A 15,133-nucleotide genomic window follows, 5' to 3' on the forward strand; every position below is an offset into this window, starting at 1 on the left:
AAAAAGAAAAAAAAAAAAAAAGAGATTCTCAGATGGTCGAGGGGAGGGAGAGAACAAAGATACTTGTACTAGCTTGCTGTTGCACCAACCCTGCATTCTGTAACCCACCTCCAATGCTCTATGGCAGAGACCTCTTAATGTTATACGCTCGGTATATTCCCAAAGAAGCTGTGGATGCCCCATCCCTGGAAGTGCTCAAGGCCAGGGCACCAAGTGGGGCTTCGGGCAACTTGGTCAACTGGGAGGTGTCCCTGCCCATGGCAGGGGGGTTGGAACTGGGTGGTCTTGAAGGTCTCTTCCAACCCAAACCATTCTGCAACTGAAGCTGAGAATCAGAACTTTTGAGAGGTGTGCACAGAAAGAAAATTGTCATGTTCCAAATTCCTCTTTAACCTAATTTTTAGTATACTGTATCCAGTTTCACTAGGGCTAGATCTTTTGAGTGAAGACCATTTGAATCAGTGGGTGACTAGTCATATTCTTGAATGTAAATATTGAATCTCTTTTGCCCAGCAAAGAGGCTTATGTGCAATAAACATAAGTATAAGAAGAAAGTCTACTACATCCTGATATTAGGAAATAATAAATAATGCTAGCCATTTTTGAGATATTAAGATTATGGCAAGCAGATATATCATATAAACTGACTGGCTGGGAGAGTAGTGGTTTTCCTCTTACAGAGGGAGACAAATACAGGAGAGAAATTAAAATGGGCATGTAAAGGGGAGAGAGACCAGTTGTCATACTGGCTCTGTATCTGTGTTTGGTTTGACCGCTAATATAGCCTGTTGATGCTTTCTCATCATTTTTAGATAAGAAAGGGAGCTGTAATATGGATATGTATTGGAAGTACAAAATTCAGTGCTGACAACTTCCTGGTAACAGGAAAAATAACTGATCTGGAGAAGCTGTATTCTCAAGGGGATTTTAATTGGTACTACACCTGTTTTTACCAGATGGTGCTGTCAAATGAATCCATGTTTCTAAGTTTTTTCTCCTTTGTGTAATGTAAATAAGACACACAGGCAACCATGGTTTGACCTAAAAATTCAAGTTTTACTTGACTTTTTTTAAATAACCTGGACACAAGTATTGACACAGCCATCTATCAAACTCATTTTAAAATAAAGCACACAGTTGCTTCATGAATACTTAACATACATTGAGCATATGAATCACATCATCGATACATTTTTGTATGTTGTTTTAAAACATCTTTCTAGAGAGCTTTGAATTAAACAGGCTTTCCCAAAGGAAAATTTGCTGTATATTCAGTTTACTATTCACATGTGTAAAGGTGGTTGATTTGGCAACTTAAATGGTAGTAATATTTTCAGCCAACGACTTCAATACAATGACCTTTTTTAGAGTATGAGTTGCAATGTTAGGAAGATCGTTAAGTGCAGTGCAGAAAACAGCAGGTCAAGGCTAGCTCCTAATGAAAGGAACCAGCTAACAAGCAGGGGGACCAGTCTGGGATACACAAATATGCTTTTTTGGTATGAATAGCAAACCCTCTTTATTGTATAAAAAAAGTGCTTTACGAAGATGTATATGTTGTTGGTGTTGCTAACTAGGAAGAGAGAGAATTCCGTAACTTACCTATTTATAGCACTTTCAGTAGTTTCAGAAGAGGTAAATGTAGAGACACAATGTTAAAATTGTTGGCTTGAGACCATTGCAGCTGACTAGAAGCAGAATTAGGATGAGAATGTCTCAAATACCAGTCATTTGTCTGTTTTAGGACAGGTCTGCATGACATCCAACCCCAGAATAAACTTTGCTTGATGTGGTTATATCTCTCCTCTCTTCCACGCACCTCATCGGGAGGTCCAAGTATTTTGACTGGTGAACCATCCAAACTCCAGGGCTAGGAGTAAAACTGCCTCTAGGTAGTGAAGGCTTCAGGAAAGCTAGGGGAAGGTTGGACTGTGGACAGTAGGTGTAGCTCAGAGTTGTAAGTGGCCAGCCACTGCAGATGCTGCATGCCTGTTTTAAGGCTACAAAGCACAGCTGTGCCAAAGTAAGTGCATTTATTGATTGATTTCTTGTAGGTCTCTCACACAAGACTTACGAGCTCACAAGTAAAGGTATCTTTCCTCAAATGACAAAGGAAAAGGAGCTCAAAGAGAGAGGAGGCACATGTATATGGAAGAACTTTCTTTGTCTTTTCTATTAGCTGACAATGATGTCCTAATTTTGCTTTGTTCCAGCACTAACAGGTGACACATGAGCCAAGACTAGTCTTGTGCTGAGACAAAACTGTATTATAGTACTCCAGACTGATCACTAGACATGTTAAAAACTGCTTCCTACACAGTCTCATCGGGAATAAGAGTGCTAACTCGAAATTTAAGACTGTTTCTCTAAGTTCCTCATTTAAATGCAAAAAAAAAAAAAAAAAAAAAAAAGTTGGCTTGTTTAGAAAACAACTTCTGTGAATTGGGAATTGAAAGCTATCAATAGCAGACAACATATAAGCCTATTTTCTCATGTGGTGGGATTAAGTAAAATGCCATACATCTGGCTGATGGTACCCAGCGATAATACACAAAAGCTTCCAGGCAGATGACAACATACAGAAAACATCAGGTTGGATGTAAACCTTACAAGTCGTTTTCTTCCTGATCAATAAAATTTGAAGACTGGCAAGATACGGACACTATGTACAGACAATGCTCAACAATAACAACGCAAATACTCCTAAAGTAACTCTATGTGCCTGTGCCTGAGTAAGGAATCCCCAATAACAGTAATGATTTAGAAAGCAACAAACTACAAGGAAGGATATAACACTCCAGCTTGAAATACCTTCTTCAACAATAAGGAGTAGCTTTGATTACAGACATTGTAACTAGTTCTTGTGTGGCTTGTTTTATTTTAGTAGTCTTGCAAGTCTTGCAAAAGATTCTGATGACGGAGATTAATCTCTATCACCATAATCTTTGCCACAGTGTTTTTTTTTATTTTTTTTTTGTTATTTTTTTTTGTTTTTTTGTGTGTGTGTTTTTTTGCCTTTTTTTTTTCATTTTTTTGTTTTGTTTTTTTAAGCCAGTGCTTGTGAAAAGTCACAATAGATCCTAAAGAGTCACTTTAAATTGGAACAGTGATAATGAAACCATTCAAGTCAATTTGGAGCACTTTTTAACAGACTTAAAAGCAGCTTGAGCAAATACGTTAAGCTAAGCCCAACAATGTCCTCGTATGACATCTATAGTATATTGAGAAAATGCAGAACATCCATGAAAACAGCATTTGCACCACAGAGGGGTTCGAAGTGCTTTCCTTTCCTTGGAATTGTTCACTAAAAAATAAGCACTGTCCAAAGGATGCATTCAGAGAAACCTGTGTCAAGTGAATATGCCTTCACTGGAATAACATGGCATCTCTCAACCTGCAGACCAATTTGTGTTGTGATAGCAATATACAGCATGTATGGCTTCCACCCTGGCTAATAGCACCCCTTTGACCACCTCATATGATTAATTAATTTAGAAATACTGTGAAAAATAAAACACATTATATAAGGTTGTGCCTCTCAATTTTCTTGGTTCAAATGCTATGCCTCATGTAAAGCATAACTCAGGTGCTACATACTCCAGTTCTCAAACATTATTGCATCTCTGACAGGATTGCAGTTCCCTGGTATGGTGTTGCTAGGGGCAGGAGACATGGCATCACTACAGGTAACAGTGGGGTTGAGTTTATGGAGGACAGATTTAAAAAGGCACATGAACCACCACTATAGCCATTTCCACTGCTGTTTCAAAAACTGTATAGTTTGGGGTTTACACCTAGGCAAAGTTACTTTCAAAACAAAAAGGCTTTGTTTCTTAGTTAGCAAAGCCAGGCAGTCTGTCCACAACTGTGGACGAATGAGAGGCAGAAGAATGGCTTCAGCTATTTGTACAAAGTGACAGGACAGGAGAAGAGCTAGGCATCACTTCAGATATTTACTGTAAGATAATGTGCTCAGTGTGCAGCATCATGAAAAATTACTGTTCCTATTCTGACATAGAAAAAAATTGCAATTATCATACCTGAAATACTGCCTTTGTCATTTTTATTATAGTAGAAATGGCTCAGAGAGGAGTAACAGAAGGTATTAGCATTGATTATTTCATATGAAAAGAGATTAAGGCAGGCTTTGCTAGTTTATTTTTTTAAAAAAAAAAAAAAAAAAAAAAGGCTATTTGCTAGCCCTCTTAAATCCTACTCTACAAGTTTTGTTTAACCAGTACTTAAGTGCGTTGCTAAACATCCTTAATACAGTGGATCAGTACATATCTGCCATTTTTTTCCAGTATGTTTCCTATTAAGATGATAGGTGTATTTTTACAGCATGGAATGTTCAGTTTAATAGCCCCTCTACACAAAAGGACATTCTTGATTGAGAATACTTAAAATTGCTGAGTGAAATTAAGTCTGAATAATCTGCGGAACCCTCTGCCACAGGGTGTTACCGACTCTATTATTTTTGAGCTAAAAAACTAGGTTGTGTTGACAACAGCATTAACAACAGCAGCACCTGCTGTGCTAGGCTGACATACAGCATGTAGGAGCTAGCAGCTCATGTTTCAGGGCACTAGTTGATCACCAGACGGAATTGTAACGATGATTCCTCCCAAATCAGACAGTATTGCACAATTGGCCAAAAATATGACTATTTTGATCCCCTTGAAGCGTCTGATCTTGATCATGTTAGTTAACAGTACTTTTTTTTGAAAAAGGCTATTCAGTTACAGAGAAGATCATACACAGTTTTGCTGCAGCTGTTTTTTTGCTCATTTTTTTGGAAATGTAACTGCTGACCATTCTGTTTTATGAGGACTTTTCGTTTTGGTTATCTAATCAGACAGCTTCTCCTCAATCAGTCACATCACTAGAACAGTGTAGGTGATAAAGGCACTGCTTGGCCTTCCCAGCAAGCAGGCTCCATTTCTGAATGTCCTGAAGAAATTGCCACCACTTCAACTTCAGTTCCTTCCCTTGAACACACACACACAAAATTCTCATTTTCCGAAGAATAAAATCTATTCACCATCTTCTGTTACAGCAGTCAAGTCTCTACCTTGAAGCGTGACACCTGTACAGTTTTTATTGTTTTAGTTGTAGGTTTTCCATCGTTAGTGGACAGCAGAGATTTTTCTTCTATTAGGCTATCTTTGGATCCATTCCGTCTCTGAAGGAAAAAAATTAAAATATTCCATGAAAAGGTACAGTAGAATTTAAATAGCATATTTTGATAACTGCTGCTATGACAGCCTTAGGCTAAGGATATGGCAGTTCATCTACATACATAAGGGACAGGAAAGTCTCTGCATTGGATCAAACAGAACGTTTTCCCCCTCTTGCCTCCTCCTTCCCCTCCCAGCTGCTGCCCCTCTGTGCTATTTGGATTCATATTCCCTATTCAGGAAATACCATGACTAATTATTTGGTATTTAGCCAAATACTGCAAACAGCATTCACTAGGAATTAATGGCCACTGTTGTAAGGAGTTCTGGGACAACGGGAAAAAGGAGGTGGTTGCAGACACGGAGCATTATCACATTAATTCCTTCCAGGGCAATGAATTTAAGCCACACAGTACTGAATAAGAATGGAGATAAACTGATGTGGATTTTGAACAGGATTCAACCACAAAAGTTACCTACTTCTATAAAGAAGATAAATACACTTAGTCTCAAGTACACCAACTTCCCCCTTCCTGCTGGAGCAAATCCCTACAGAAATACCACAGATAGCTTGTCTTTTTCAATTTCCATCATAAACGGTAATACTTTAAGTTTTTTGCTATCAAGGAACAGGTAGTGCGTTAGCTATCCTTAAACTGAAAAACAACTATTCGCTGTTTGAAAGTTGTTGTAGCTTATTTTATTCTAACTGCTTACAAGACAAAATAAGATATGTTGCTGATTATATTCTGTGCAGTTTCGCCATTATGTACAGTATCAGCATATAGTTTGGGCAGAGCCGCATGGCAGATGAATAGACATGAAGATTGGTGTGGGAAGGAGACTTTTATATTTCACATTATTTTGATTTTATATTTGAGATTGCACTTCTTAGTTTTCTAAATAACAATCTTATATAGACTAATATACAGACTTATATAGTACTAATATAGACTCTTCAGAGGACAATTACTCTACTCTGCAGTGGTGCAGCCTCACCTCAAGCAATGTGTGTAGTTATGGACACCAGAGTATAAAAAGGACATAAAACTATTATAGAGTGTCCAATGGAGGGATACAAAGATGGGGAAGGGTTTGGAGGGGAAGACCTTTCCAGTAGGAGGAGCAGCTGAGGTCCCTTGGTTTGCTCAGCCCAGAGCAGAGCAGGCTGAGGGGAGGCCTCATGGCGGCCTGCAGCTCCCTCACGAGGGGAGCGGAGGGGCAGGCGCTGAGCTCTGCTCTCTGGGGACAGCGACAGGACCCGAGGGAACGGCATGGAGCTGGGACAGGGGAGGGTCAGGGTGGGGGTTAGGGAAAGGTTCTGCACCCAGAGGGTGATTGGGTACTGGGACAGGCTCCCCAGGGCAGTAGTCATGGCATTGAGCCTGCCGGAGTTCAAGAAGCGTTTGGACAAAGTTCTCAGACACAAGGTCTGTTTTTTGTGTGGTTCTGTGTGGTGCCAGGAGCTGGACCTGATGATCCTTGAAGTTCTCTTCCAACTCCAGATACTTTATGGTTCTACGAATAACAAATCGTATCTATTTTTACTGAGCAAGCTATTGCACATATATGACCTCCCATTTCCAGCAATGATAATAAAAATCAAACTTTAATAATAATTTTTAAAAATAGCCTAGAAGGAAGGAAGGTTTAGGAATCTGCCTACACAAGTTCACTCAGCTTTCTAAAACACGGTCTTCAAGTAACAAGGCTTCTCCTAAGTACATTGAAATCCTATAGCATTGCTGGAAAAACCTCCTCCAGGTAAAACAGCAAGTAATTCTCAGAAGAGAAGCAGCATGTACCATTCTAACAGTCTGGAAGCTAGGTCAAAATATGTCTGGAATTTTCTCTTGCATGTTTTGTTTTCCTTTAGTGTGCTTGTATAACAGAACTCCAAGTACTTTTTGAGTATCATTTGCTTCTCAAGTTTTGTGACTAATACAACTATCAAATCTAAGAAATGTTACCATCATTTATGATAAAAGCTAGTGATTATATTTAAAAAGACAAGTCTTCTTTTTAGATTTCAGTGTCAAAAACGATTCAGCATTAAAAAACAAAGAAAGAAATAAAAAAAGGAAGCAGTTCGTCAAGCCCAAGCAACCAAGAAAAGGTCTAAGTGGAGGATAAACAATAATAGTAGGCCATCATTACAACCACATCTTAAGTAAACGTGCATATTTTAAGAAATTGTGAGAATTCATTTTCTCCTGTGGAGAACAGGGTATCATTTTAAGGAAGCAGAAAACTTGAACTGAGAAAAGGTTCTCCAGCAGCAGCAGCTGATGTCCAGAGGAGCATATATATTACAGAATTCCATGTATTTGGAAATATAAACCAAGTAGTCAGACTGCAAAATGTAAACTTTCCAGCCACACTGCTGCTGAAAAAAAAATCTCAAGTCAGTTTTAATTTTCACTGAAAAACAAAGACCTAATTTAAATAAAGCACTAGACACCCTTCTGTCTCTAAAACAGGAAAATTGTAAAGGATACACAAATACTAACCTGTTGAGTCAATTGGATGCTGGGGCCTTTAGCATCTGAGGATCGTGTAACAGGAAGTGGAGGCACCATATCATTTTTTGCACTGGAATTATGATATTGCAAAGTGAATATTGCTATCATGAAATAAACTGTAAGTGTGCAGAAGAATAATTAAGCTGAGCCAGAGAGTTATACAGGCAAAATCTGGAATGCCTATCACCTAACTTCAGCCATCCAAAAGCTATCAATTAACCGTCATCAGTGAGCAGAAGCTTCTTCATGGCACCTTTTATCCCATCCCTATCCCGGGGCCTCTCTCCTCCTGGTCTAGAGAGACAGTCCAACTTCATGAGAGGTGAGTCCCATCTCAAATCAGGCATGTGCTACACATATCTCAGGATGCCACCTAGCTAAAACTAGTCTTTCAAGCCCCTTGATACAGAATATAAGTATTTACTTTACAACTCAGTCTTTTTTGACTGATTCACCCATTGCAGTAGAGGGCTGTACTGGAATTCCTGTGAAACATACTACTGCAGATGGCATCTTGACTCTGTTAAGGATGTACGTATTAAGGATTTGGAAAGCAACTCATGATTTCTTCTCCCTTCAGAAACTTTATGACCTACGACTTAGGAGCAATACAGGCTTTTTTTGTTGGTGGTGATTTATTTTTTTTTTCCCCTTCCACATAGGTCAAGCAAGCAAGCCTCTGTGGCCAAATACACCAGAAATGCTACTGTAGTTCTTTGAGTCACGTAGGTCTGAAGACCTACTATTTACAGGGTTGCTTGAATCCTATGGCAGCAAACAATCATATGTACACCACTTCTAATCTAACCATGAGCTCTGAATAACTTCTGGGCCAGTTTAAAACAGTACATTGCTAATAATCCCATTCACGTACTTCACTTCTGACAGAACAGATCTTTCACCATCAGAGCACTGGGACCGCCGATACTGACGGTAACTTCGAGGGGAATGTGAATGCCTAATGCGTATTGGGTCGCCTTGAGTCCTACGAGAGACACAAAATTCACAACAGTAGCTTAATAAATCAGACCTTCAGCATAAAAACATAAATGCAACTGCAGACTGAGAGATGCTCCCATTTTTTTTTCATACAGTATAATAGGCAGCTTTTTGCACTGGTTGAATTTAAATGGCTAATGCTTTTCTTCTGAGTCTGTGCTTTGCACTCTAGAAGTGCAAAGGTCACAAACTGGCATGCCCATATGTAAGAATGAAACCATTTAATACAGAATGCATTAATATATGCAGCTTTAACATCAGCCCTTTCTGTTTAGTGGTGTTGTGGAAGCACATTATAATGCAAAGTGCAATCCCATTTCTGTCACAGGCAGCTGCTTACATTAAGACATGCCATCCCAAATGGGCAATTACCACAGTGAAATAGATGTCTGTTCTTAAGGAAATGGATATGCCCTGGCAGCTACCCATGATAAGCAAGGGAAGAGGGGTTGAACAGGTCAAACAGCGCTTCAGATGGCCAGAACAAAAATTTAAAATGAAAGCATACGTTTAAGAAAAAAAGTGGACTGACTTATTTGCATTCAGTTCTCCCTGATTCTGTAGTGCATAACATACAGAACAGACTGATGGGCAGCATAGGGGGACATACTGAACATGCAGGCATATGGCAGGTTCATGAGTGTGTAACAAAGGGAGAGAGATTAAGATGACTTTTTTCATAACTGGGAAAGAGAAAATACTAGGTTTTAAAAATAAGAAGAATTCTCACCCAACTCATCCTAGAAAGACATTTGGGGTAGATAAAAGCCTAGGGATTACATGTAAACCCACTCTCATTTCAATATAACAAAGTTCATGGTAAAAAGAAGTATATTCACAAAGAAAAATCCTGACATAAACTCACTCTATTTTAGTGTATGGAATTTCTTTCAATTGCTCCTCAGACAGGCCAGATGGATCCACAAGTTCCTTCCTAGAAAGCATTAGGCAAAGTACAAAAAAATGTAACAGTAATTCCAACTGCAAAATCATTTTTTTTATTATTATTACATTAGGCTAGAAAGATTTACTGAAACAAGCTATTGTCAGCCCTGAAGCTATCTTGACATCAAAATAGGAAGCTTAGTAAGAAATGTGTCTAACTTCACCTTCTTCACTTCAACTGCATGTCACATCCTGTTCCACCTTCCTCTCACCTCCCTGCAATCTCATCTTGTAGCTTCACAATACATACGAATATTGTGTATTCTGAATGTCATATATGCTTTAGAGTAGTTAATATTCCCAAGTGGTAGTTTTAAGTGTAATAGAATAGGAGGCCTTGTTCTAAAAGTGTATCACAAACAAGGACATTCTGGAAGCCCCAGGTCTAAGATACTGTATTTTTCTTTATAATTCATCTACATGCAATGGTCATCTGTATTCAGTGTATTCAGTGGTTTGCACTTGTAGAAGATAATCTTCTACAAGACATTTACACCTGTATAATATATTGTGGCACACAACCCAATCTGAATGTAATGCCTTGTAGCCACAGTGCAAGGGATGTGATTAACTACATGAGAGGCACTGCAGCAGCTACTCAGACTCTGTGAGGACCATACTTACTGAATATGTTTCCAGAGTTCTTCTTTAGCTTGTACATCTGGGCTTCTCCTACAAATACCAAGAGAGAAAGGCCGAACTGTGAAAACTGTCATCTGACATACTGCTGTTCCATAACCAATTTTAAAAACACAGCCTGCACAAAAATCATGGTCAGTGTAGTCCACCAGTGACTTCTATTTCAAGGATGGTTATCTCAGAAAATGCATTAAGTTTCATTGCTTCATTCTAACTGAAAAGTAAATTCTTTTAATGTCCTGTTCCACAAACCTTCAGCAAGAATATGCGTAAAATATAAATGACAGAAGAGCTTCTCTTTGGAACTCTAAGCAGTGCCCAGCTACCACTATCCCCTTATCCAGCTGAAGACAGCCTGTTCTGGAATAACACCTTTGTAAAAGGCCCTGAGAAATATCCTGTGGCTCACAGAGCCCTTTGTGGGCAGGAGGAGGTACAGACCATGCCAGGCTGACACAGCAGTGATCAATCCCTCGCCATCCCCAGTGAGTGCCAGTAAAGAGGACCTGTTGCTCTGTTGCAGTCACAGTGCAGTCCCTGCTTTCTGATCATTTTCAAGTAAGGTTTCTACTCAGTTCATTTAACTTCCTTTTGTCTGCGACAAAAATAAGTAATTGTAACAACAACAGCAACTTTTCCCGCCTCCCTCCCCCCAAATATATTTTAGCAAGTATTTCATCTGTGGACAAATTACTTAGCCAAAATTGTAATTTCTGTGCTGCAGACGTGGAGATGTAGCAAAGCAAAACTGGATGGCATGCCTCATATTTTCCACGGAAATACAGAAAATACTTCCTTCAAATGGGATACCCTTTCTTTTTATTTTTCTTATTCTATTTCAACAGAGGATTAGTGTGAAACCCCCACTGCTGCTGAAGTTAAACCTGTAATTCACCAAAACCACACAGCATAACAGGTTAAAAAAGCACTCTTACACATTGGCAGGGCCTGGATTTGCATGGAGCTGTCAGATAACGCCTTCACTGGGATTATATAAACACAGTGCAGACAGCTAGACTGTCCTACACCATCTGGGATGTGAGAGATTCAATGTCCAAATGAATTCAACATGCATAAATGCTCCCACTGAAGTCAGTTTTTCATTAAGTCTTACATCACCAAATTATAAAGTTGTTGTGTTTTTTTTTTTTTTTTTTTTTTCTTCTTTAAACAAAAAAAGCCTGTCATAGTCAAAAATGCTTTTGGAGTGAAATCCTCCAGATTTCAATGAAGATCAAGAAGGAGAGCAGAGTTCTGCCTTTTAGCATCTGCTAAACTGGCTACCCTCTGCCCAGTGACAGAGCCATATCAGCAGTAATTCCAAACTGTACACTGTAACTAACGGTTTCACCTTTTTTTTTTAAAAAAAAATAAAAAATCACCATTACTGTGTTTGGCTCATTTCCCCACTTCACTTTGAGAATAATGTTCAGAGACATCTGTATGTCAGTACATGTTTCACAGTTGGTGTAAAGGCAGATTACTTAGAGATGGTTATTTTTATTATTATGATTATTTAGATATTTATGATTATTTAGATTGTATAGGTGTAGATGTACTGGAATAAATTAGCTTAATGCTTTATAAATACCAGAGAGAGACAAAATGGTGAGAAACAACTTTACACTTACAATTCCCTAATGGGACTAATACCAATTAATTCATATCCCTCCTGGTCTTCAAGGAGGGACAGCTGCTCAACCAGCACTTGGCAGCCAAACCCAGACAATTCCCATCCTTGCCGGACCAACCCACTGCCTGTTCTGACTACTCAGGTCCTCATGATGGCAACAGTGACAGGCAGAAGTAGCTTGCAGCCTGATTTTTATTAGCACTCAGAGGTTTTTGCAGCATCATGTGCTCATATTTATTATAACATATTATTTCATTTTCTCAGGCTTTCACGTCTCCCATGCCACCTTCTCCCTTCCTGTTTTTCCTGTTTCTTGTGTTTCTTTCTCCTTCTCACACTAGTCCATATTGTTTTTAACTCCCTAATGCAGTAGCTTGGTATGCAGTGGCTTTTAATAGCCGTTTTCACCCCTCAGTTTTTAATTGATTCCTCCTTCCCTACAACCCCCTGCTCACAAATTAGCAGCTGCAAACTCTGTATTCACCCTGGGGCTGGGAAGATAGGCATCCTCTTCTGTGACTGAATAATCAGGCAGTGGGGAATGTGAACGCTCCCTGAAAAATGCCAGCTTCTCCAGGGAGGCTTTGTCATGCTTACAAGCTTCAGTTTGCCTGAGGAAGCAAAGCCTCAAGGTCACTCCCAAGCCCAGGACTCCCACACAGCAGGGAATTGTGCACACCACTAACCCATCTGATCACAGAAATACAACTGTTCAGGATACAGACATAGGTCTCACAGTATCACCAAACATCATATAAAACCTCACCAGCACTAAGGAATAATAATCTGTGGACCTATGTGGGAAGTGAATGGTTAAGTAAGAAGTCTCTACGAACTGTGCCTCCTCTGGCCAGCTCTCGGTGTTTACCTCTGTGATCTCTACCATCTCTCCCTCCTCCTCTTCCTTCTACCCCACAACAACACTAACGAGGAAGCCACTGCTGTAAAATACCTGTAGCTTCAAATATGGCATCCCATGAAGAAAAACGTACAAAGGAAAACAACTAAACACAATCATTCCTCAAGCAAATGTTTTTAGCTATTCTCATCATAGCATTATTTATTTTCCACCTGCTTACGAATTGTTACAATACTGGGATAACTTCACAGCATTTATCTGAGTTAACTCACAACGAAAGAATATTCAGAAACGTGATGCAGGTCAAGTATCTGAATAGAAGCATTTTTCTATGAAAGGTTTGTTCCTGCTTCCTTTGAAGGCAGAAGGATCATTATCACTCCAAAATGAAAAAAAGCCTATAAAAAGAGAGGTCTTGTTAGGGAGTAACGAACGTATTGCGAATACTGCATTGGAAATTCATGTTTGTATAGCACTTAATAAGCCCATGACATTCAAGGCAGACCACAATCCCTCTTTCATGTTGTTTTCACCTTTTCTGTTGTGAATTGTTTGAGAACTCACAGCTTGGAAACATAACATACACACAGGCTGTCCTATTGCAGTATCCGAATCAAGTTTCAAACACACAATGGTTTCTGGACAATTTGTTCACTAATCAAATTTTCTAATGTGCAAGCTACCTAGTGGGAATTCCCGGTAAGTGGTGAGTCTCTGGGGTTTTTTGTTTGTTCTTATTCTGTTTTTACAAGCTCAAACAACCCTACATGTTAATAAGGTCTACATTATTTTCTGTGTCTGCATCTGCACCCTTATTAATATTTCAGTTTGATTCACAAATGGTAAATTTAAATAGCCATGGAATTTTAATGGCCATTCTTCTTAATTAAAAAAGCCCTTTGGCTACACAGATGTTTTACTTGAACTCTTGAAAATAAACCCTGTAGAACTAGAACTGGGAGCTCTCTCTATCTGCTGATTCTTTTACAAGAAAGAAAGGTCAAATTCTTGTCAACTACTTTTATTCCTGGGACCAAGGAGACACCAACCCCCAACACCAACAATTATTAATAATGCTCATAATCAAACAAATGAAATGCGGTGCACCAAAAACAATAAAAATATTTCAGCCATTACTTCACACTTCCAAAATGAACCTCTAGTTAACCTGACTGTAACAAGGAACTTGATGTGAAAGATTTATTTGTATTATTAAAATAAAGGTTTCGTAGCAGTTGTTAAATGTGCAGATTGAAGTGACCATATAACCAGATTTAAAAATAAAAATATCCATATACCCTACACGCTAAGAAATCAGTTGTTTCCCTTGCCTCTGACCCGCATCCAGTCATGTAAGCAAGCAGCTAAGCCAAATTAAATTAAATAACTGCTCTTATAATCTAGAGCAGCTAAGGCTTATCCATCTTATTTGATTTGGCCATTCAAACAGTTAAAGGCCTTTTAGTAAACTTTTATAAAAGTCCTTTTTTAAAGGAATTCTCTTTTTACCTTTTCAGCTTATATTTTTCTACATTAAATATCTATTAATTATCTATACCATACTTGGGGGCTTGGGCTTTTTTTTTATTATTATTATTTTTCTTTTTTTTCTTTTTTTAACTGAAGAATGAGATAAACGGGAGGAATACAATCATGATTAACACAAGGGAAAGAAATGAGGAGTCATCCAAAATCGTCAGGACTTTCCCCCTTCTTTGTGTTCTCTAGGAGCTTCCCTTTCTTTGTAAAAGAATATATGTTTACAGTTTTTGCTAACAGAAATTTAAATGAAATATAACCCAGAATGTCACCGTGCTTGAAAATAAAACCCATTTCATAGCCGTACTTAGCCACGAGAGGGAGCCTGTGCTGTCCAACAAATGACATTTACTTGGGACAATGTAAAAAAGAAAAGTTGGCTATAAATTTAATCTAGCCGTTATTAACTGAGTGCATTTCCCAGTTTACAGCACTTTACGCATATAGAAGAAAAAAATAAATCAAAATTGATCACCTGTATTTATTTTGTGGTGTCCATACGAGTGAGTTTTAATATTCCTGATTTTTAGTAATATATGATTGTATATGATTGTATAATTGCATCTAATAACATTTTACTTTTGTGCATGTGAAAGTGAACAAGTCTGTACAAAACCAGTTAAAGCAGAAATTCCAACATTTGGAATTTTAATGGCAAATCATCTTTCTCATAAAAAGATGAAAACTGTAAGCTATGAAATGAGATAGAAGTGAGTTTCAGCACCACAGGTAACTGAGAACAGAACTCAAGGGGATTTTAATACCAGAAGCTTCAGTGCAGATTACAGCTTCAGTAGGTAAGACTGAAATAGTCCATTAA

At 38.5% G+C, this 15,133-nt stretch overlaps 1 protein-coding gene across 1 annotated transcript in view; it reads right to left on the reverse strand.

Moving 5' to 3' along the window:
* Nucleotides 1-1,035: 1,035 nt before the first annotated feature.
* The window catches only part of EPB41L4A (erythrocyte membrane protein band 4.1 like 4A), a 133,924-nt gene continuing 119,826 nt past the window's right edge, over nucleotides 1,036-15,133 (reverse strand). Inside the window, exons 19-23 of the mRNA XM_035310042.1 lie at nucleotides 10,268-10,315; nucleotides 9,564-9,632; nucleotides 8,574-8,684; nucleotides 7,688-7,769; nucleotides 1,036-5,182 (exon numbers count right to left, since the gene is read on the reverse strand). Of these exons, the coding sequence (XP_035165933.1) occupies nucleotides 5,060-5,182; nucleotides 7,688-7,769; nucleotides 8,574-8,684; nucleotides 9,564-9,632; nucleotides 10,268-10,315 (433 nt within the window). The 3' untranslated portion in view covers nucleotides 1,036-5,059. The remainder of the gene's footprint in view (nucleotides 5,183-7,687; nucleotides 7,770-8,573; nucleotides 8,685-9,563; nucleotides 9,633-10,267; nucleotides 10,316-15,133) is intronic.

Source organism: Oxyura jamaicensis, chromosome Z (assembly GCF_011077185.1).
Source record: "Oxyura jamaicensis isolate SHBP4307 breed ruddy duck chromosome Z, BPBGC_Ojam_1.0, whole genome shotgun sequence".
Classification (NCBI taxonomy): Eukaryota; Metazoa; Chordata; class Aves; order Anseriformes; family Anatidae; genus Oxyura; species Oxyura jamaicensis.